Source organism: Phaenicophaeus curvirostris, chromosome 1 (assembly GCF_032191515.1).
Source record: "Phaenicophaeus curvirostris isolate KB17595 chromosome 1, BPBGC_Pcur_1.0, whole genome shotgun sequence".
In the NCBI taxonomy this organism is placed as follows: domain Eukaryota; kingdom Metazoa; phylum Chordata; class Aves; order Cuculiformes; family Cuculidae; genus Phaenicophaeus; species Phaenicophaeus curvirostris.
The window spans coordinates 191,433,729-191,457,448 of record NC_091392.1 but is presented as its reverse complement, the minus strand read 5'-3'; the positions used below and the strand labels follow the sequence as shown (position 1 = coordinate 191,457,448).

The 23,720-nt window shown below is 45.3% G+C and overlaps 1 protein-coding gene across 2 annotated transcripts; it reads left to right on the top strand.

Moving 5' to 3' along the window:
* Positions 1–3,832: 3,832 nt before the first annotated feature.
* Positions 3,833–22,860, top strand: USP35 (ubiquitin specific peptidase 35). 2 transcript variants are annotated; one of them, XM_069883243.1, is made up of 11 exons: positions 3,833–3,889; positions 4,952–5,645; positions 6,687–6,822; positions 10,836–10,965; positions 12,374–12,475; positions 16,329–16,487; positions 16,917–17,110; positions 17,231–17,324; positions 18,807–18,913; positions 19,453–20,668; positions 21,337–22,860. In XM_069883243.1, exons 2-11 carry the CDS (start codon positions 4,964–4,966, stop codon positions 21,505–21,507), a joined length of 2,991 nt encoding a protein of 996 aa, XP_069739344.1. In that variant the 5' UTR covers positions 3,833–3,889; positions 4,952–4,963; the 3' UTR covers positions 21,508–22,860. The 2 variants fall into 2 exon arrangements, with proteins under 2 accessions (XP_069739344.1, XP_069739343.1); XM_069883242.1 differs by having other exon boundaries at positions 3,870–3,889; positions 4,949–5,645.
* The last annotated feature ends 860 nt before the right edge of the window (positions 22,861–23,720 follow it).

Below are 23,720 nucleotides of genomic sequence, written 5' to 3'. Positions count from 1 at the left end.
CTTGTATCAGAAACGGTGTGACCAGCAGGTCCAGGGAGGTTATTCTCCCTCTGTACTCGGCACTGGTGAGACCGCTCCTCGAATCCTGTGTTCAGTTCTGGGCCCCTCACCACAAGAAGGATGTTGAGGCTCTGGAGTGAGTCCAGAGAAGAGCAACGCAGCTGGTGAGGGGGCTGGAGAACAGGCCTTATGAGGAACGGCTGAGAGAGCTGGGGTTGTTTAGCCTGGAGAAGAGGAGGCTGAGGGGAGACCTCATTGCTCTCTATAACTACCTGAAAGGACGTTGTAGAGAGGAGGGTGCTGGCCTCTTCTCCCAAGTGACAGGGGACAGGACAAGAGGGAATGGCCTCAAGCTCCACCAGGGGAGGTTTAGGCTGGACATTAGGAAAAAAATTCTTCACAGAAAGGGTCATTGGGCACTGGAACAGGCTGCCCAGGGAGGTGGTTGAGTCACCTTCCCTGGAGGTGTTTAAGGCACGGGTGGACGAGGTGCTAAGGGATATGGTTTAGTGTTTGATAGGAACGGTTGGACTCAATGATCCGGTGGGTCTCTTCCAACCTGGTTATTCTATGGTTTGTGAATCCAGTGTGTGGTACGAAATGTCATTAGTGCACGTCTGCCAGGTGGAATGGAGTGTGTATTCCGGACAGTTTTGTAGGTCTGAGCATCTGTATGACAAGGATGAGATAGGAAGACATCCCTCTCTCTCCTAAAGCACATCTCCCTCTCTAGCACATCTTCAAAAAATCAAGGATTATCTGAGAATCTGAATTTGTCAGCCTCCCTTTGGTTCTTGGGACAATCATAGAGCACATACTCATGGAAACTGTGCTTGGGCACATGAAGGAGGAGGTGAGTGAAAATCGCTAGCTTTCAAACTTGACCTATTTGATGGCCTTTAAGGATGGGCTGACAGATATGTGAATGAAAGAGAAGTAGTGGATGCTGACTTCCTTGACTTTAGTAAGGCTTTTAAGGTGACACCCTGCTACATCATTGTAGGAGCCAAGATGGGTGGACTGCTAATTGGATAGGAAACTGTTTGGAACTATTCTGGGACCTTTCCTATTTAATATTTTCATAAACAACCTGGATAGGGAGGTGAAAGTCACCTCATTAAGTTTGTGGGTGACACCAAACTTGGGGAAATAGTCAATACGGTTGAGGGCAGAGCTGCCATACAGGGGGGCAGGCAGGCTGGGGCTGACAAGAGCTTGGTTGAAATTCAAGGACAAATGCAAATTCTTGTACCTGGAATGGACTAACCAAGTATGAGCTCACTTGGCATGGCCTAACCCCTGGCTTTGGTGAAGGCTGTGGACTGACTGATAGCAACCCTCCAAAGGAGATTACAAGGAGGTTAATGAGGAGGTGGACCCAGGCTCTTTGCAGCAGTGCATGGCAGGAGAATGAGAAAAATACAGACATAAATTGAAATGAGTTACCAGCAGGAAATAAGGGAAAACTTTCCGCTAAGAGCTAATTAAGCACTAGGGAAGGCTGCCCAGGATGGTTGTATGATCTCTGTTCTGGGGTGTTATCAAGACCTAAATGGACAAGTCTCTGAGCAGCTAGGTTTGATTTCAGGTTTGTGCAGGGGTTGAACTAGAGGCCTCCCGAGGTCTCTTCCCTTCCGATTCTGGGATTTTTCCCCTGTTGCTTCTGCCAGTCGTTCACTGGGGGAGCAGAACAGTTTTATCATTTCATGAGATTTCTTCTTTTTAACTGCAAAGCTCATATTGTGTACTTTCTGTTTTATGTGAGATACACAACAGACAGGAAAGTCAAAGCAGCTCTTCAGATTAATAATTAACATTTTGACCTTCTACACCATCCTCATGTTCCAGGAACTATGTTCTCTTTACAAACAGAAATGAGACAGTCCTCGTAACTTTTCTGTGCATGGTTACTGCCAGTGAGCAAGATGAAGTGCAGAAAGGTTGTCCCACTTCAGGAGCACTCATCATAAAAGCCTGATTATCGAAATATTTAGTCTCTTTATTTCAATATTAAACATAGGAGATCCAGGGACCAGATCTCCAAGGCAGCATTAGGCTGCCCAGCAATGAAACTGTCTCTCCCTCTCCTGCAGTTCCCTGGGTTATTTATGACACAATTACAATTTCTGCAACAAATGAGACAATAGTCGTACAGACAACAATCTCCTTTACTGCAAACCCTGATTCATTTACCAGGCAGGTCCTAGGGGAGAAAAGTTAATATGAGATTCTCTAAATAATCTCTCTGAAAGCATCTGGAGCTGTGCTGGGGCTGTATTAGCAGTCTTAATTCCTAACCTTTGACATGTGAATTATCTTTTAGTGTAGATCATTTAGTATAGTTTTAAGACACTAGTATTTATTATTACTTATTAAAAAGCAACTTTAATGTTGCTTTAATATAATCATACGATTGTAATATATACTGTAAATGTTTCCTTCTTAAGGACTTTCTGGCTAGCATTCTCAGTCCTGGCTTTGTCTGGCCCATGCCAGGGAGCACCTTGGTGTACACTGATCCACAACAGAAACATGGGCTGGTTTGTCTGCCTCCGCTGACACAGAAGTTGCAGAGGCGTAGACAGGAACGTTCAACCTAAAGCTTAACCTTGTTTTGCAGAGCCCTTCATTGTTGAGGAGAGCATGGACCCTCGACTACAAAGTCAACCCCAGTGGTTTTCCCTGTGTGTCTTTGAGGTACTAATGTCAATACGAAACATTAGGATGTTTCCTAATGAGGCAGGTGTTTTGCCTTTACAGTCCTCATATACTCTCCACTGGGACTTGTCTACCTCTTGACTGTGGAGAAAGTTTGTTTCAGTCTTGTCCTTGCACTTTGTCAGACCAGACCTAGCTATGCTCCAGGCAGCAAGGCTGGGGTGACCTGTTTCCACATCTGATTCTGCAGTCAGCCTGAGAACTAACTGAGCTGCAACTTTTTCGCAAAATTCAGTCAGAAGCAGACTCTTTACATTGAAAATCTGAGTGAAGTTTGGCAATGCTAATGTAGCTAAAACGCCAGTCATACAGGGGACAGCAATGAGCAACCATTACCCTCAACAGAGGCAGTGAAGCCACACAGCACCACATACACCAGTGGGCTGTGGACCATGGGGATTTACGAGTTTAGGTCTTAGAGGTATGTAACCATTTTTTTACCATCCTGCCTGTGTGGTGTTTCCATAACACTGTGCCTACCTCAGCATGAGTTGCTTCTGGATGGTTATCCGCGTAATGGCAAAACACAACCAATGAGCACTGTAGATCCTCCTGCCTCCTCTTGGTCCCTTATCTATCTGCCAGATGTCCGGGGTGTGAGAGGTCGTGCTGTGAAGCTGCAGAGAGGAGGTGAAGGAGGTACCAGCTTGACTGCAGGTCTGAGCCAGTCTGCATGGACAAGTTGACCACTGAGTTTCAGCTGGTACAACTGCTCCTCCTGACTTCTGTGGTGCTTGATGGAGAAAAATAGATCCAGCATATGAGCAGAGGACCATATGAGTCAACTGGCAGTGGATAGAAAATCTAAGGTGATGCCTGGAGAGCCATTGCAGTGTAGACGACTGTCATGTCTGGATGAGGAGGTGGCCATGCGTATGTCATTTTTTTATCATATGACATTGTGGGCGAAGCAGTGGTGGGAAGAGGTGATGTCTGGCTGAGTGGGAAAACTTCCCTGTCAAGCAGCTGCAAGCCATAGCTTTAGGTCGGCATCTGGCATGATTTTTCCTTTCCTCACCAGCAAGCAACTGTCTACCAGGAGAGAAATTGGTTGTCCTCATTTCATGGACTAGGAAACTGAGGAACAGAAAGGTGGAAAGGTGGTAATTATTCTTCTGGCCAGTCACATGTGAGCATGGATGGACCTGTTGTGCCTTGATCCCTCATTTAGGTAACAAAGATGATACCTTCCTTCTCCCTCCGCTATAGATCATTTCAGGCTGTAGGCAGGAAAGGACGTTCTCCAAACAGGAATTTGTGAATCACGTCACAGCGGGGAGGCCTGCTGTGGTTGAGCCTTTATGTAGTTCCTCTAATACCTTGTAAAAAATCCTGTCTGTCTGATTTTTATCACTTTGTAATGGGATTTCTTGTGCAGTGGTGCATTCAGCAGCTGGTTATAAATGTTTTTCTGAGCTCTTCCAGGGAAACCCTGGCTTTTTTTTTTAAGCACTTTCTCTAATGCTTTATTGCTGGTGAATTCAGGCCATGATGAATGGGAAACTTTGCCTGACTCTGCAGTTTTTCTCTCCTCTCACTTTCGTGCCGCATACAAATGCGGCAGGGCCCTGGGGAGCAGCCAAGACCGCAACACTGACCCAGAGGGGCTGGCAGCACGGCATAAATGTTAAACCTGTACCCCTGCTATTGCACAGAGAGGCTGAAATCCCATCTCTGCTTCCCGGGGCCTCTCTCTCTTTCTATGAATGTGAAGACAATCATCAGGAGCATCATTGTTTCTGGAGGACTGCTGAGTCGGCAGACACCCGTGGAAGACCTCAACTCCCCTAATCCCCCCAGTTGGCCCCTCTGTGGGTCTGTGGCAGGCAGTTGCTGGTAGGGATTGGATTTTGTGAAGTGTAGAGCACCATCCTGAGTTGCTAATCTCCTCGAGGAGGCAGAGCTCATCCATTCCTAGGGTCAAGGGTAAGATTGCAGCTGGTAGTTCACAAGAAAAAAAATGCTCAAGTGTGTAATAAGTCTGAAGAAGTTCTTTATTTTTATGTATTCAGTTTGTTTTGGGGCTTTAGTCTCAGTTGAATATCACCAGAGTGGAAAAGTTTCTCTGTCCCACAGAATACCATCGTTAAAAGGGCACAAGAATTATCATCTTCATAGTGGTCCCATATAGCTCTTAAGCTCTTCTTCTTTGGCTTCCCTTGCCAACCTGGGCTTGAAAGCTCATCTGACCCTGCTTGAACTAATCTGCTGCTCTGTTCGTCTCTTTCAGCAGCTGGGAGCAGAGATGGATAAGATACTGGAAGCTGTGGTGATGTCCTCATACCCCAACAATGTGAAGCAAGGGCTTGTGAGGCGCGTCATTGAGGCAGCGAAGCAGCCCATGGACAGCGAGCAATGCTGGTCCATGCTGGAGCTGTCTACCAAGCTTTACCTCACGGGCGACACCAAATATAAAAGAGAGATTGGGAAAGAGGTTTTGGAGGTCTACGGCCACTACCATCCAGAGGAATTTGAGGAGTTCTTCAACGTCCGCTTCCTGCTGAGTCTCCTTCAGGAAGGCTATGGACCTCTGGGGAAGCGAAGCCATTATATACTTGATTATATCCAGTTAGGACTGCAGTTTGTCTTGGAAAGCCCATCAGCAAACAGCATTTTCAGCTTATTGAGGATTGAGGTGCTCCGCAAAGTCTGCGAGAGGCCCAGCCCCAAGCAGTGTGCGAAGATCAGCAAACTCTTAACCCAGCATCCTCAGTGCATTCCCACAGGCAAACACCAGGTCTTGTTTTGTCAGCAGCTGATCCGGTGCATCGGGCAGTTCCAGTGTATCTCTGAGGGGGAAGAGGACATCATGGAGTTTTTGGAGCAGGTGAACAAAGTGAGCAGTCTGCTGCAGCGAATCTGGAGGACTCAGACCTCAGCCATCCTGCCTTCTTTGAAGGAGCTATTTACTATCATTTCTTCAACAGGTAATTAAAAAAAAAAAAAGGCTGAGAATTTAAATGTTGGCACTGATGAAGGTGAATTTGTTTAGTTTGGTGCCTTGCATGGTTCTCATCAACTCCAGAAATGCAGCCATACGTCAAATGTCATAAATAAGTGTCTCTACAAATTTCCCAGGCTAGGAAGACAATACTCTCTGAAACCACAGAGTGTCTTACACAGGAGTTGATAACTGGGTTGAAATACTTGAAGCGCAAGTTTGTGTGTTCAGCACTTTCCAGCATCAACTGGCCTTAATGGAAAGTCTGCAGCTGATTAGAGTGGGACTTGAAAGCTTTTAGAAATGTCGTACTCTTATGTCTGACTTGATGGGACACCATAGCCTGCTTCTTACCAGAAACTAGGGACACAGCTAAGGAGTTATTTCTCATCAATCTAGAGGTGGGAAACTATACTATCTCTCTGGAGGGTGGTCCTATCTGAAGGTGGGGCAGAAGATATTTATCCAACTTCCAGGGCCTTTTGGTTATTGCAGAGGGTCTTGAAAAATTTTTAGAGGCACCAGTGCCATGAAAGGCAGGATTCTTTCTTGGCAGGTAAGCTCCTGCTCCAGCTATTCCTAAGCCCATAAGGAGCTGGGTTTTCAGTGCCCTCTGTATGAAAGCCTTATCCTTTAGGAGGGTCCTTCAGGCACACAAACTTGCAGTTGCACCTGATTGAACTTATGTGCAGTAATTAGTTTAAAGAGAGCACGTAGAGGCAATTTGGGACCCACTTTTGGCCCAAGAATCTTCTTGTGACTGTGATCTCCTTTGGGTTGAGTATGGCTTCGTGCAACAGCCCGTCTACTATGACCCAACCTTGTGAGGTGCTGCACTGGGAGTTTGGGAATTAGCCCCTGCCCAGCCTGTGTGTGGACTCCACATTGCTTATTTACACCAGATTACTATCCACTCCATTTACATAGGTAAAAATTATTTGGCATTTATAGATGAGGAATGGCCTCACGTACCTGGTTTTCCGAGTGACTGACATTTTTATTGCTGGTGCTCATATGTATCTTGCAGAGGAGCAGGAAGCACCATCCAATGCCTTGGCCAGCGTGGTCCAGTTTGTCCCTCTGGAGCTCATGGATGGCGTCATAAGAAACCTAACCAATGACGACAGCATCACTGATGTGCAAATGATGACAGCCATTGGCAGGTAAGAGAAGCTGCATTAGTAAACATCATTCTCTGTTTGGAGAAAAACCTACCCCAGAGCTGCAGTTAGTTTCTCTGCCTGGTTTTATCCCAAGCAATTTGGCTGGTGCTGTCTGGCATGGAGTATGTAGGAAAAAGGAGAATTTCTGGATCCTTCCTTCCAGCCCTGATGACCTAGAGAACTAGAATAAATACTTATTATATTGGCTGTTTGGTTTGGTTTGCTTCCTTTTTTTCCTAGAAACAAGTAGTGTTATGGGATAACCAACATAAGATATCTTGAAGATAAGATACCTTTTCTTCACAAACATGTTTACAGAATTTCATGTTCACCCCTGTCTCCCTTCAGAAGGACATCATCCTAAACCACCAGTCACAGCTAAAAAACTTGGAGAGGGAGGTATGCCCAATTGTTTCAGTGATCCCACCTTGACCTTTGTCAGATGAATGGTGCTGGTCTCATACAATGTTCATCCCTGCCTTCTGTGCAGGCAGAGACAATGGAGATATCAAGGCATGATGAAGAGCAGTGGGTGAAATGCTACCTGATCTTTGGAGAGCCAGCAGCCTCTTTGGCATCACCAGAACTTCCTTGCATGCTTGTGTCCAAGTCCTACAGCTCCTCTGTGCTCCAATGCCTTGCTCCAGACTCGCTTAGGAATTCTTCAATCCATGCTTTCTTTATGGGCTTCCATTTAAATAGGTGACATTCATTTGCACTTAACCAAGGGAGTTGGTGTGACTTGATGTTGTGGGAAACATCTTTTCCTTTTCTTATTATGGGATTTGTTTCCCCCCTCAATAAGGTTACCTAAAAGAAACACACATTATTCCTTATGGGAACTTAATGCATGCAGAAAGGTGCAGCTTCTATTTGGCTCGCCAGGGAAGGTAATGGTTTTCCTAGAGTCCAGAGCAATCCACAAAAAAAAGATTAAGATATCAGTTCAGTTCTTCTCCATTTTTTTCTCCTTCTGGGATCCTGCTGCTGCGAGCTCCAGGTGATAAATCCTCTAAGACCACCAGCGTCTAAAGAGAGAGGTTGCAAAATCAATTGCATCATTCCTTAAAACATTCTTTGTCATGCAGAAGGATGAGTAAATGATTACTCAGACTTAGCCAAACATTAAGCAAAGCCTGCAAAATGTAATTAAGATCACTTAGGAGAAATGCGGAAGTTTTGGTCATGTTTTTATGGCTGACAGGTGCCCAAGAAAACTGCACAACTGTTGAACTTTCAATGGGTGTGCGCTCCATGCCTAGAAATGCAGGAAAAATATACTAGTTGAAAGGATCTTTCAGCTTAGGATCCCCAACAAACTACAATTCTTTTCCTCCAAGGTCTGGATTTGGGAGTCAGCATCAAGGGAACAAACTGAACATGGGATGGAGCTTCTGATCAAGTATTTAAAGAACCCAAACCTGACACCTGCTGGTGTAAATGTATACCACAATCTCTTTTGGAGAGCTTTTAGAGTTTGTCTCTTTTCAGATAAACTCTATTAATGTGCATCCATGACTGCAGAAGTACTCACTGATTTGTTTGTGTAACTTTTTTTTTTCCTGGGGTGTATCTGTTTCAAAGACGATGAATCAGGCATCTGCCAACGCACAGCAACGCAACTCTGGAAATCAGGGTCTAAGCTTTTAAATATTTAGCATACTAAATCAGTGGTTCCATTGGAAAATTAGGACTCTGGCTTCCAAAAATGTCGTGGATTATGCAATGTGGAAAGTGCAAAATGAATTTAGAATGTAATTTCTTCCTACTTTAGCAACACAGGCAGGCAGTGGGCAGGACTATTACTTAACCACTAGTGCTGGTAAAAAATAGCTTGTGGTAGACAAGGTTATTTTATTGTTGTGTAAAAGAACATAGGGTGAAGACAGGCTTTTGGATCCCTGAATCCATCTCCCTTCTTTATAGCTATTGACATTACAAACCCCTTTCATGAATGTTCAATTACACCCCTCAAAGCAGGAAGGGCTTTTGCTCCCCCTGCTCTTCCTTCAAAGTGGTTCCACCATTAGGTTGCTTTAACAATTTGAATCTCTTTTCTAATAGCCAGCCTATATGTATTTCTGGCCATCTTGCAGTTCATTTGATCTTATGCCAACATAAATAGCTGAAATAGCTGTGGTGTTTATTCCTTTAATGTATGCAGGCAGGGCAGCCCCTACTTGTTTCTGCTTTCCCATGGCTGTGCTAAACAAGCTAGGTTATTGAAAGTTTTTCTTGCAAGAAATGTTCTTTATTTTCCTGACCCCCTTAGCAGGCTTTTTCAACACCTGCTTGCACTTCAGTTCACCAGTCTTGGACATGGATGGTGAGGTTTGTGCACCACGTTACAGGTGCAGTTCATCATGGCCCTAGGCAACAGCTTGATAGGTCATTGTTTTGCCATAGAAAACACCTTTTCTTCTGCACCATGGTGCATGATGGATGGTGCTGGTCTTTCCAATGACTACAGTTACACTGGGAACTTGTAGTCACCTGGTTTCTTCAAGCAGGTGAGTTATTGTCATGTAGCAACCATTTCTTGTGCCTTGCATGCACTTTCAATCAATGCATTTCCTCCTAGTTCTACATCTCACATTCTCCGTATACAGTGATTGCAGGGCTTTTCTCTGTTGCAAATGTCTTTAGAAGCTTTTCTGGTATTTGCTTAATTAACCAACTTGGCTTGAATTTTGGTATTTCAAAACGTCCCAATACCTTCTGGTCTTGAAGCTTTCTCTACCGAGAGTAGAGAAATCTTTTATTTTTCCAGTTCCTTGTATACTTCACTTATTCCTGCTCTTTGCCTTGTGGTGGTTAGTTATCTGTGTTACCTTCATGTATTTTGCATGAGATATAGAATGATGAGCAAAAGGGACTGATTGGGTAAGATAGCTGGACGGAGATGGAAGTCTGAAGATCTGGGATATCTTCAAATCATAGAAATCATAGAATAGTTCAGGTTGGAAGGAACCTTAAGATCATCTAGTTCCAACCCCCCTGCCACGGGCAGGGACATCCCACTAGATCAGGTTACCCAAGGCCCCATCCAACCTAGCCTTGAACACCTCCAGGGATGGGGCAGCCACAGCTTCTCTTGGCAACCTCTTCCAGTGTCTCACCACTCTCATGGTGAAGAAATTCTTCCTAATGTCTAGTCTAAACCTGCCCTTCTCCAGTTTATAACCATTCCCACTTGTCCAAATGGTTAGCAACATTTGATGCTTGGAGATTCTAAGCCATAGTTACTTCCCATTTTTGTTTAATATTAAAATTTAAACAGAAACAACCTGTCATCACTCAGTCTGAGATTTTTTTTTTGAGTGACTTCTGTGAAGTACTTATCACTTTCATAAACCTGACAACGTGTTGGTTGAGTGACTGTACAAGAAATTTGTTAGCTGTAACATTCAGGAATATAGGGCTTCTGTTAGGATTACTAGTATTTTTTTAATTGTGTTTTTGGAAATGAATGTTTCCCACACAGAAAATTTAAAGATCTGAATCTGAGTGTATTTTCCTTACCAGTAACAATGCAGAGATCATAATAGCTTTACTTGTTCCCTAATGGCAACAATGCAAAGACCGCAACTGACACCTTGTAAACACAGAGATATCCATCACTACCACTTTAGATCTGCCTTATAATTTTTTAAAAACAGAAGTTGTCATTCTAGGGACTCGCCTGGAAAATGTATTAGAAAATCCACAAAGCAGAGCTCTGGCATATAGAACAACGTATGATGTTAAAAATTGACTTGAACTCAAGTTGGCTGAAGTTAGTGGAAGAAATCCCCGCTTTCTTTTACAGACTTAGGTCAGGTTCTGTGATGAGCCACAGCATGCCAATGACACTGGGGTAATCAGGCTCTGTTATGCTTTGAATAATATATGTGGAGCTCATCTCTAAATCCCACTGACTGGACATGAATTTGGACAACGTTTAACTCAGAGCAGAGCTTGGCTTCCAAAATACGTGCATTAAATTTACTTTAAGAGTTTGCATTTCATTTCAGGATGATTGACTGGGTATCCTGGCCACTGGGAAAGAACATAGACAAGTGGATCATTGCTCTTCTGAAAGGTTTGGCTGCAGTGAAAAAGTTCAGCATCTTGATTGAAGTTACGCTTTCAAAAATAGAAAAGGTCAGTGGGCTCTTTGAAAAACACATGTGAACAATAGAATTCTCCTTGCATCTGAGATACATTCTTGCCTATCAACTGAATGAGGATGGGATATGAATTGAGATGTATACAAGAGAGAAAAGGGGTTTTGAAGGGATTGGTGTGCCCCCTGCAACCTCTGCAAATGCTGCGTTGCTGTGTATGGGGTGGTGGGCTGATGCCATTTTTGCAACCAGGAATGATGTTCTCCAGATCAACCTGCAGTTCTTTAGGTCTTGGTTTGCAAAGGTACTGATGTCATAAAAGTTACGAAATAAATCAGGCCAGAGATTTTCAGGTCAACCAATTTTCTTCCCAAACTGTGGAGCTCTTCTACAACCTGCCTTTAGGAATGTGACACGCTCTTCAGCTGTGCCTGGATTAGTGCTGGTTAGCATGGGTAAAATATGTACTAGTGACCATGTTAACAGCACACACAGTCACAGGTCAATTTTAAAGCCTGTGCCTTGGCCTTACTAACACAGATAAAGCCCCCACTGCCATTGCTATCACCTGTTGTGGCAGTGAGTACTTACTGCTCTCCTAAAACCATGTGACAAAGCGCTGAAATTAGTCACCACTTCAAAAATGTTTTCCATGCTGCAGTCCTGCTGTTTCCTCCTTTATATAATGGGAATAACACTTGTCTGAGCCTCCAGTGGAAATCACCATAAAAATTATCAAGACTATAATTACCAGTATTGAGACATTATCAGTAACTGCATTTGTCCTTGTGTTCCTCTATGTGCATTGAGCAGTGGGATAGCAGCCAAGCATCTCTGGCTTTTTCTTTATCTTTCCTTACATTGTTAATGCATAGGAAGGTGATACAGCCCTTAAAATAACATGATTTTTGTAAAGCCTCTGAAGTATGATCTAAAAGGAGGAGAAGACATTGTCAACTCACTCCATTTCTGTAAAGCGTAATAAGTATATGATAAATATCATTACTTAGCCTCTGAAAAAAGGCCTTTGCTTTGTATCTTTTTGCCTGAGAGGTTAGTTATAATTTCCAAATGTCACAATAAAACAGAAGAGGCACATTTTAGAAAATCTAGCATCCCTCGTGTCCTTGCATGGCCTCATCCATCAGGAGGTACAGAGATGCAGTGATGTTACAGGAGACTGGACCTCGGTGTGACAGGCATTGTATAATCCTGAAATAGTAAGGACAAGCTGTATGGTATTTTTAGGATGCCCTGAGGTCATGCTTTGGACAGGAGATGGCTCTGCAGATCTGGCTGCAGGCTGCTTGCTTCAATATCCAGTACAGAATAGGAACAGACCAGCAGCTGTGGTAGATGCCCAGTGCCTCTTTTTCCTGCCAGCCCATTATTCTGTGATTATGGTGCATCTTGCCTTCTCAATCGCTTTTTTTTCTCCTCCCCAGGTCTTCTCCAAATTGCTGTACCCCATTGTGAGAGAAGGGGCTTTGTCTGTCCTGCAGTACATGCTGCTGAGCTTCCAGCACTCCCATGAGGCATTTCACTTGGTAAGGCTGCATCTTGCACTTGGATGAGGGCATTGCCCTGGGTTTGATGATACCGTGGGGCAACACAGGTGGGAGGGAACGTAAGGTGCTGAGATATCGGGGAATATGTCCCTCATCTGCTTGATTTCACCGAATAATGTGAACCCAGTCCTGTCCATCCATTTGTAGCCTGTTCTGGCAGCTCTATGAGGCATCCGGTACCTTCTCCTGCAGCCCAAACACCTTTGGGAGCACCATGGAGCTGTTGCTGAGATGCAGAGGCAAGTTCTGAGCCTAAAAGGAGGCACAGACAGAACAACAACCCCATGTCAGAGAGCAAGGTGCAAAGAAGTGAGGCTTTGCTTTCTCATCTAATGGTTCCTCCTGTTTCTCTTGAGGCTTACCAGTTAGTTCAATCATCTGTGGGGATAAATCGCTATAAAGCTGGCTGGGGATTAGTCCTTCTGGATTTGAAATTTGTGCGATGTGTGCATGCTCCTCTTTTTTTTCTATGATACTCTGCGAGCTGGAGGAGTGATCTTTATGGGCTAGTGCATCCCTGTAGTCCTCTCTCAGCTTCAAAGCCCACCAGCCAAGGATGCAGTTAATGCACATATATTGGGTGGCCTGTGAAGCCACACTGACAGTCTGATCAGCAGTGGCTGTAGTGCTCTTGCAGTTGTTTTAACCTGGTGTTTGCCGGCCCTGCATGTGGAAGAGGAGGTTCCCCTCTTCTCTGCTCTTGCTTTTAGACCACTTGCTTCTCCCAACCATCCTCTCTTGTGCTGAGCCATTTGTATGGTCATCTGCTGAACTGCACTGTAAAAGGAGCCCAGGTGAACTCTGACCTAGCAGAAAATCCTGATAGTCAGTATTGCCCAGCTTGGTCTGGATCAACCAGAAAACTACACTACTGCTTTTGCCTGGAGAAGGAAAGGGGAGGAGATGGAGGGTTTGCCCAGGACAAGAAGATGAGCAGGGCTATACTGACCCAGGTTGACTTAGGATAAAGTTTCAAGGTCGAATGTAGAGGGTACGGCCTTGCATTTGTTCCAATCCTTTCAGCTGCGACATTGCAGATGTTGTCAGTCTGACTTTGGGATGCGTTAGGCAAACCCTTTGCATTGGCAGCAACTCAGAGGGGTTAGGGAGTGGAGGAAGGGAATATATTCTTAAACAACCCTTGCTGTGTCCTCAGCAGGTGTTTAAATATCCCTTGGACACAGCAGGCCCCGTCCCATGTGTGACTTCATAGTGTTGCCAATATGTGGAACCCATTACCATAGCTTGAAGTGATGGGTCATCTTTCAAAGCCTTGCACAGCATCAGCACAATGAGACTTGAAGACTGTATCAGAACACTTCCACTTCATGAATTCTCCACTGTTTAATGCAAAAAACCCCACTTTTAGCAGCATTTGAATTGCCTCTTTCATTTTCACAGTAATATTTATATTTTAGTATATATTTTATATATAAATATAAATATTTATATTTAGTGGGGTTCCCCAGGGCTCAGTGCTGGGTCCAGCCCTGTTCAATGTCTTCATCAATGATCTGGATGAAGGCATCGAGTGCACCCTTAGCAAGTTTGCGGACGACACTAAGCTGGGTGGAAGTGTCGATCTGCTGGAGGGTCGGGAGGCTCTGCAAAGGGATCTGAACAGGCTGGACCGCTGGGCTGAGACCAATGGCATGAGGTTTAACAAGGCCAAATGCCGGGTCCTGCACTTGGGGCACAACAACCCTATGCAGTGCTACAGACTGGGAGAAGTCTGTCTAGAAAGCTGCCTGGAGGAGAGGGACCTGGGGTGTTGGTTGACAGCCGACTGAATATGAGCCAGCAGTGTGCCCAGGTGGCCAAGAAGGCCAATGGCATCTTGGCTTGTATCAGAAACGGCGTGACCAGCAGGTCCAGGGAGGTTATCCTCCCTCTGTACTCGGCACTGGTGAGACCGCTCTTTGAATACCGTGTTCAGTTCTGGGCCCCTCACCACAAGAAGGATGTTGAGGCTCTGGAGAGAGTCCAGAGAAGGGCAACAAAGCTGGTGAAAGGGCTGGAGAACAGGTCTTACGAGGAGCGGCTGAGAGAGCTGGGGTTGTTTAGCCTGGAGAAGAGGAGGCTGAGGGGAGACCTCATTGCTCTCTACAACTACCTGAAAGGACGTTGTAGAGAGGAGGGTGCTGGCCTCTTCTCCCAAGTGACAGGGGACAGGACAAGAGGGAATGGCCTCAAGCTCCGCCAGGGGAGGTTTAGGCTAGATGTTAGGAAAAAATTCTTTACAGAAAGGGTCATTGGGCACTGGAACAGGCTGCCCAGGGAGGTGGTTGAGTCCCCTTCCCTGGAGGTGTTTAAGGCACGGGTGGACGAGGTGCTGAGGGATATGGTTTAGTGTTTGGTAGGAACGGTTGGACTCGGTGATCCGGTGGGTCTCTTCCAACCTGGTTATTCTGTGATTCTGTGATTCTGTGATTTTCTTTTGCTGTTGACATAAAGGCACAGCTCTGCTCACTGGCATTGCCCCTGGAATGCTGTAATTAAAAAGCAAGGCTAAAGTCAAAGGCGTGTTTGTGAGTGATTGAACTGATAAAAGAAGTAATGGAAAATTATTTCTTTTAATGCTTGATTTTATAGTTTTCTGTTAAAGCCCTTATGTTTGACTTTTTACCTAGAGTTCACAGAAAAAACAGATAGGGCTAGAAAAAAGCAAAGTTAGCTTTCATTCCTCAGCCAGAGACTCTTTAAATGAGCCTGAATTTCTTGAGAAACTCTTTGGTTTCTAAAAATAGGATCATTTCAACAGATTGTCTTCAGTTGGCCGTCCAAATTTTGAAACACTCCAAAAGCTGTTGGTTGCTCTTGGCTTGAAGTTTCCATCTGCAGTGCAGCAAGCACAGATTTCCTCCCCTATTTTTTAAAAAAAACAGGGCACAAACCTTATCTTTTTGTGTTTGCCCTGGCACTTTGAAAGGGTTTTGAGAATTGTTCCCATCATAGTTTGGCAAATATTGACTTATAAGATGGTACAGGTTGCTTCCCCAACAAAACTTTTCTGATGGAAAGGAAATAGTTAAAATTACAAACATTTTGAGGAGAAAGTGAGAGAGAGGAAGAAGAAAGGAAGATTAAAAGAGTAAGAAAGGACCATGAAATGGATGGATTGGGGATCTTGAGACTTTACTCCATGATTGCTCTGGCGTAAAAATAACTTAATATGTAAATATGAAAAAGGGTGCCTAAGTGCCCAGGGTCACTCTAGCACATCTGCACGGTTGGAAAGAGGTTATTAATTCTCTGTGCAAATGTGGAGTCAGCAGAGGGTGCCCATGAGCAATGTATCATGTACGTCTGCATCTGCTTGTTCGTTCTTAAATTTTCTAGATGAAGGCAAAATAATAAATGTGCTGTTTATGTGCCTGTTGCCACAAATCCAGCCATACCGATTCCAGTTTAGTTTATACAGTATAAAATAACACATAGCACATCAGACGACACTTCTTGTAGGCTAATTAATCTGTCTTGTAGGTCTGAATCCCTGGAACTGGCAGCCAGCATAAAATGCTCCTTTCCACTGCAGGTGTGTATTTTAGTAAAGATTGATCTGCACAAAGGATGGAAATCACAACACAGCAAAGCAGCAGCACAAACATACTGCAGGAAACCCTCTAAAGTCTATAGCTTTTGTATTACTAAAGTCAACAGAAGATGTGCTGTTGAGTTCATAGGGTGAAGGATGAATTCTAGAATGGGACTGAAGTCAACTCCTGTTGACCTTCCTTTCTGTCTGGGAGTGAATTTCATTCTCTTACATGTGTGTTAAAGCACTGTCACTAATCTGGAGACGTTTTTGATGTAGTGAAATTTGCTTTTCCAGCTGCTCCCTCACATCCCCAGGCTGGTGGCTTCTCTGAAGAAGGAGGACTCCAACTCTGCCACCAGCTCTCTGGAGCAGCTGGCTGAGCTCATCCACTGCATGTTCTTCCGCTTCTCAGGTTTTCCAGATCTCTATGAACCGGTCCTAGAAGCAGTTAAAGTAAGACATACGCCTGTTGGCCATTTTCCTGTTTTCCATGGTGTTTTTGTTTGCAGCCCAGTGCAGAGGGACTGTCCTACTGGTAGTGATGTCCTAACCCCAACACCTCGAATTGTGGTAGAAGAAAGGGTTCAAAATTCTGAGCTTAAGTCAAGTCCCACGCAGGCAAGTTGAGGAAAGATACTTCTCTTATGCTGGGCCTGCAGGAGTCCTAATTGTGCTTGTGGGTTTTAGCCACAATTTTAATACTGAATGCCTCTAAAGGATGAATACTAACAGCTATACACTTCCTTCATGGATACATGTTCATGTGAAGAGGAGGGGAAAAGAGTTGCATGAACACCGCTAGTAAAGGAGTTTTGCAGTTGACTGTTATTAATTCTTCACGTGGAAAGATAATGATTCATAACACAAATCTCTTTTTCCAAGGCTCTTCCTATTCCAAATGAAGACCGGATTAAACATCTCTTGGGACAAAACGCTTGGACCTCCCAGAAGAATGAGCTGGCCTGCTTCTACCCACGCCTGGCATCCAAATCGGAGACGGGAAAGATTGGGTTAATTAACTTGGGAAACACCTGCTACATGAACAGCATCATACAGTCTCTTTTCATGGCTTCAGAGTAAGTTTTTGCTCCCTTGTTCCCACCCAAAATTGCTCCGAGGTTGCTTATCATAGCAGCGTTGCACACGCCACACTGATTTTCCATCTTACAGTTTGCATCTCTGCTTTTCTTTTGCAGCTTTCGGCATTCGGTGTTGAATTTAACTGAGGGCAACTCCCAGCCCCTGATGACAAAGCTCCAATGGCTCTTTGCATTTTTGGAGCACAGTCAGGTAATTATTTCATGTTCTAGTTATTTGTTTGGACTGTCGGCTGCGGAAAGGCTCGTCTCCAAGTTGCTTCCTGCCGACTCCAACGTGCTGATAAGGAGCTGTGGATCTTGGTGGGTCTTTATAACAGGACAAATTTTGTTTGTATGAAAGAGGCTAATTTTGGGGGTGGAGGAGGCAAGTTCCTATCACCCATGAAAGTGAGCTTTGTTCACACCAGGCTGCCTGTCTTTGGCCTGCAGTCTTCCTGGGCTGGGCCAATGTAATAACTAATAGTTTTGACATTGAAATCCATTTGTAATAGTTTACATATGTGACCAGCTGAAAAGCCTGTTGGTATAAAGCAGAGGTCTTTGTTTCTTGCTGTGTAGCAAGGAAGAAGACTGGAGCAGCTCACTTTTTTCCTTGCTTCACAGCAGAGCACAGGCAATCAATGAAAATTGCCTTAAAAGTGGTTTTGTGAAGACCCCTCCCCTTTATTTCTAAGTTGTCTGTATTTGAATGTAAGGAAAAGAAAAACCAACAAACCACCCTTTGATTGATTCCTTTCGTGGCAACCCTGAGATTTAACATGAGTGACTCTTGGAGATACAGCTAGATCATATCTACCTCCTCTCTTGAAAATACATCTTCCTGTCCCTAGAAAGGCATGATTTTAGAAGTCCAGTGAATTTTCCCCTGCTGTGAAACCAGTCCCTGGCACTTCTCCATTTTCCAAGCCTTGAATGACAGAGCTGCAGTGTGGTATTATGTCATTACAGATGCCTTTCAGGAGAAAAATATAGATAACTTGGGAAATTTAATATTTGGTCGTAGAGGAACCTTGTTTTTGATGGAAGGTTAGAGTATCTGTGATCTGTGATGTCCAAATCCAGAAGCATATTTGCTTGTTGTGTAGTTAATGGTTAATAGTTTCCTGCTGATTTCCTAATAGCCTTCTAGTTATTTTTGTTCAGGCTGTTCTTAAAGTCTCTTCTTTGCCAAAGACGGGTCTTTTTCCATATTAATTAGACAGCAGCTTCCTAACAGCAGCAATTACAATATCTGATAACAGAGATTACCTGCCTGCAGTGATCTGAATGATTTTTTTTAAGAAAGGATTTGGTGAGAGAGATCCCGATCAAATTAAATGGAGCATCAAATTAAGTTCAGGCTGAATGAAACAAAAGTCTCCACGTTAGGCCAACAAACCCTTTCTAAAATTGAAGGAAGGGGTAAACATGTGGATATTTTGTAGAAGTACATGTAAAATAATGGATGAAATTCATCCTTACAGTCCTGTCTTGCAGCAAACCAGGAAAATCTTCCCAAACACTGGGATTAGCCCTCTTAGGGGAAAAGTTGGGACGCTGTCAGGCACACAAGTGCATCCTGCTCCCAGTGAAGCAGCCATAAAGACCTTCCTCTTCCCTCTCCATCCTCCTATATGAAATGAGAACCAGATCCCTCGGGTTAAAAGCACTTTTGCTTCTATGTTGCTGCCAGCGACCTGCCATCTCGCCCGAGAGTTTCCTCTCTGCATCCTGGCCACCCTGGTTCACCCCTGGTGCTCAGCAGGACTGCTCGGAGTATCTCAAGTACTTGCTGGACCGGTATGTGGCAAGCACTGTGATTTTGGACTTGATGTAATGTTTAATGCAGACCCACATGCAAGTGGCTGAGACCCAGGAGAGATGGGAGAGTGGAGGCTTGGGGTGAAAGACGGTGAGACTGGTCCAGGGCTCCTTGATAAAACCCCATTTGGGCTGGCTTAGGGGTAAGGTCAGAACTTACTTTAGCTTGAAAATTTCTACCACTTGCTCTGAAGGCAAAAAGAATTTAGAGGTTTGCCCAAGAAGCCACTCTGCCTCCTCTGTAAAATATTGATTTTTTGCCTTTCTCATACCTAGAATCCTGAATCTGTGGTGTGCCAGCAATCCTTCTAGAAGAAGGGGGACAATGGCACATGGCGACCTCAGGTTCCCAAATCCTGCCCAGCTCCTCCCCACCTTCCTCCCACAGCATCAGACCCCTGGGCACAGACAGGTTTACCTGGATTAACCCTTGGAATGAAGAACAGAAACCCTCCTTTAGAAGCTACCTCTTGGTGTTGTATCAGTGCATAACACAGCTTTTTTTCCTCCTGCCAAAGATTACATGAAGAAGAAAAAACTGGAAAAAGAATCTATCAGAAGCTCAAGGAATCCAGCTTGATGTCTCAGGCGATGGAGCATCATTACTTAAAGAAGACATTGATTGAGAAGATGTTTGGGGGTAAAATGATGACAAAGATACGCTGCTTGAAGTGTCTGAATGTCTCCTCCCGAGAAGAAGCCTTCACGGACCTGTCGCTGGCTTTTCCCCCACTTGACAGGCAGATGGATGAGAGGACATCTGTTTTACCAGTGGAAGAAATTGGCCCACAGTTTATTGAACATCCTGAAAACCCAAGCCAGCTAACAGGGTCTCCCTGGATCCAGAGGAGGCCCCTTACGGCCAGAGACCCTGCAGCCTCACTGATGCCAGTGGAAACAGTGGGTTTCCAGGAGCCAGGAGAAGCCGCAAATCCCTTAAGTGACAATGCTGTTGTCATGGATGCAGCCAAAGACCCTCTCTTGGCTTATAGGGAGCAGGCATGTGCTCCAAAGGACTCCAGATCCGTCCCAGATTTAATCAACTATTTTCTGTCCCCAGAGAGACTGACAGCAGAGAATAAATACCACTGTGAGAAATGTGCATCCTTGCAGGATGCTGAGAAGGTGGCAGAGTTGACGGAGGGTCCTCACTACCTTATCCTCACACTGCTGCGATTCTCCTTTGACCCACAGACAATGAAAAGGAAGAAGATCTTGGACAATATCTCCATCCCCGTGGTGCTCAAGCTGCCTGTCCTTGTCACCCCAGAGGAAACGGAGGAGGTTTGCCAGACTGGGAAGGGCAGGGCTGCCCTGGAAAGTGGCTTCATGTCTGTTGTATATGACCTCTGCAGTGTGGTGGTGCATTCAGGCATCTCCTCTGAGAGTGGCCACTACTACTGCTACTCCAGGGAGTGCACTGACACCATCCCCGCTGGGCAGCCCCATGAGGGGGCACTGAAACCAGCCTCTGACAAGCAGCTGGACTTCGAAATCCAGTGGTACCTTTTTAATGACACCAGAGTTTCCTTCTCCTCTTTCGAATCGGTCAGCAATGTCACTTCTTTCTTTCCCAAGGACACTGCCTATGTCCTTTTCTACAGGCAGCGGCCAGGCAGGCAGAGCTGCCTACTGCATCAGGCTCTGGCTGAGGCTGGCTGCCTACATGGTGAACCCTCTCTCCATAAGGACCTGATGGAAGCCATTTCCAAAGATAACATCCTCTACTTGCAGGTAACTCCCGCTGCCGTGCACAGCAGGGTGCAGTCCTCTAGCTACCCGGGACACTTCACCACTCACCCAGGCGGCAGCAGTATTATGTCCTTTGGATAAATCCATGTGTGCAGATACCTTCCCGCTCCCTGAAGCTGAATCCCCTTCTTTTATTTTTTTAGCACTCACATATAGCAAATTACAGTTTCCTGGTGAAATTAGGTAGTGTGGTTAGTGCAAGACACCTCATGGCCCTGCTTGGGGTTGACTTGCTGTTCGCCACCCCAGGCTGCCTGAAATTTTCTCCTAAACTGCCTGGGAAAGATGAGTGAGCTGGGAATATAAACTAGAGCAGATTTCATCCAATTAGTGGGGTCCAATGCTTTCCAAACAACCGTGTCCCGTAGGATGTGAGCAGCATGGGCGGAAATTGAGGGGTCCTTCGTCTTGCAGAGGTGACATGGGAGGGATGGATTTTGATCACCAGAGAGATGCAATGCTATGCTGCATCCCTCCCACCGAGCTCTAGAGACGAGCATGTGGTCTGGTCACCCCAGTTTAATATGGAGGAAGCTCTCAGGGGTGACTAAACAGGCTCTCATTTCCTCAGGGAAGCTGGGAGCATCCCCCTGTCTGGGTAATTTATCTGCAGATATCCTTCTGTTATTTCTCCCCTTTCCTTCTCCCAGGAGCAGGAAAAAGAAGCGAGGAACAGAGCTGCCTACATTTCCGCCTTGCCAAAATCCCCGCTGTGGTGGAGAGACTTTGACAGAGACAAGGACGATGACAGCTCCTCAGGGGGCTGCGGCCCGGCGACAGGCGGCAGCGGATCTGGCTCCTTCCACGGGCTGGTCTTCTAGCCACTGGGTTAAACCCGACAGTCAATGTCCACTGGGCCAACCTGAAGCCAGAGGATCCTCTTCCTCACCCTGATGTCGACGAGCATCTTGTAGGACAATTTGTAGAACATTTCAATGAAAAGGACTCAGGGGCTGATTTGGAAGCACCCAGAGGGTCCCACTGCTTCCTATGCACTTGGTCTTCACGCCTTAATGGTAACTAAGCTAACACGGAGATGAGCAGCTGCCAACAGCTCAGCAAAGTGCCCTTTTGCTTCAGCCGTAGCTGTGTCGTGCCTGCTGTGAGCCACGCCACCTGCCTGAGGAGGAGACAGGGATGGGGATGGAGATGGAGATGAGGATGGAGATGGAACAGTGAGGCCTCAGGGAAGATGTTCCATGCACATCCCATCTGCAGCCCTCCCCGTGGCACTGAGTCAGTTTTTGGGGAGACCTCTGTTTAACTGGTTTTATTTAATGTGGGTTTTTTTTAAGAACCTACTTTGACACACCTCTAAAGGTGGAAAAAGGCTGAAAAAACAGCCGAGCAGCCAATATGGCAATGCTGCTGTGCTGCAGCAGTGAGCCTGTAAGTCTGCTTGGTCCCAGCAAGTTGTGGCAGGTCAGCCAGAAGGGTTTTGTGCAGCATTGCAAAGCACCCAAAAGAGGCTGAGGAGCATAAAACCCTTCTAGGCAAGAGAGACTGACCTGGGCCATTCAGGGTTTTTTTGGGCTCCAGCGAAGACCTATTGTGTTACCAGTGATTTCTGGATGCTGTTAGTGTACACTGCAGGCCCAGACACACAGGTGTTTTTCTAGCCTTTTCTTTGTTTCCTTTGAGATATCTTGAACTGAGCAGCAAATGACCGAGCCTCCCACTAGCTATTTTTTTAAAATGCTGATTTGCAAGGAAAGTAACGCAGCCAGATATATTATATCAACCCAATATAAATATATACTATATAAAGCAGTGCATTATATAAATCAGTAATGGGACAGGGGCTGATCTGAGTGGCAGGTCAGCCTAAGCCCTGAGCTATGCATCCGCAGGATTGTGGCTCCCTCTCGCATACCTTCCCAGCCCTCCTTCACACCTGTAGGAGAGGTTTATCTAGCTCAAGTGGCAGAGTCTTGTGCCTTAGGTCCTGGGTGCAAGGCCTAATCCTGACATGGGGTTTTGGGGTGGGAGTGTTGTGTTGCCAGGGAAAAAAAGGCAAAGCACAGACACTGCTACAGGTAGTGCAAGCAGAAAATCTGCTAGAGAGGATGCTTGGGATCAAGTCTCTGGCGTGTAGTATCATATTGTTTCGTTGCCTTTCCTATATATAAATAAAGGAAATTAATTAGCTCAACATAGAGGCTTAGCGTCTTATTGCAATAGAATCACAGAATCACTAGGATTCTGTGGAATCTAGGATCATCGAGTCCAACCATTCCTATCAATCACTAAGCCATGCCCCTGAGCACCTCAGCCACCCGTCTTTTAAATACCACCAGGGATGGTGACTCAACTCCCTCCCTGGGCAGCCTATACTCATACCTATTGGGCTGATGGGTCATAAAAGAGATGGGGAAGCTGATGGGAGATGAACATCCAATTTCATGGATGTGGGACAACCCTGCAGAGTGATGGCTTGGAAGAAGGGAGCAAACAGAGGTGGGATGGGGTCCTACCAGCCTGGAGCTGTGTGCACTGTGAATGCAGATCACAAGGGGTTTTGTAGATGAACCGTGGACTGTTAAATCAGTGCTAAGATGAAATAAATACATACCCAAACCTGGAGTTATACAAAACCTACGGCGTTTCCTGGTATTATTAATAGACTGGTTGCTGAAATCTTTCATGCTGCTGTTGTACCAGCTCTCTGCTTTCTGCTGGCGTGTCACATAGAGGTATTTTCTGGGCCATGTGCTGGATGGTGCTTTTGCAGGAGACTGTCTCAGCTTTGATGAGATCCTAATCTAAATAATCAAGGCAGGTAATCAACCTAACATGGAAAATGGAGAGGCTGTCTCAAACCTACACTCTTGGTTTTTCCCCCAAAGTTTTTTGAGATGAGCGGAGGAAAACTGCACACAGTGCTCTGCACGGATGGCAGCCTGGGTAGTTTCAACAGCGTGACAAGGTGATCTGGTTTGGTCCCTTTTATTTCCTGTAAATCTTAGCATTGGACTTCCTTCTCATAGACTCAGCTCTAAGCCTGTGTCTTCATAGGGATTTCCTCATCCTTGGA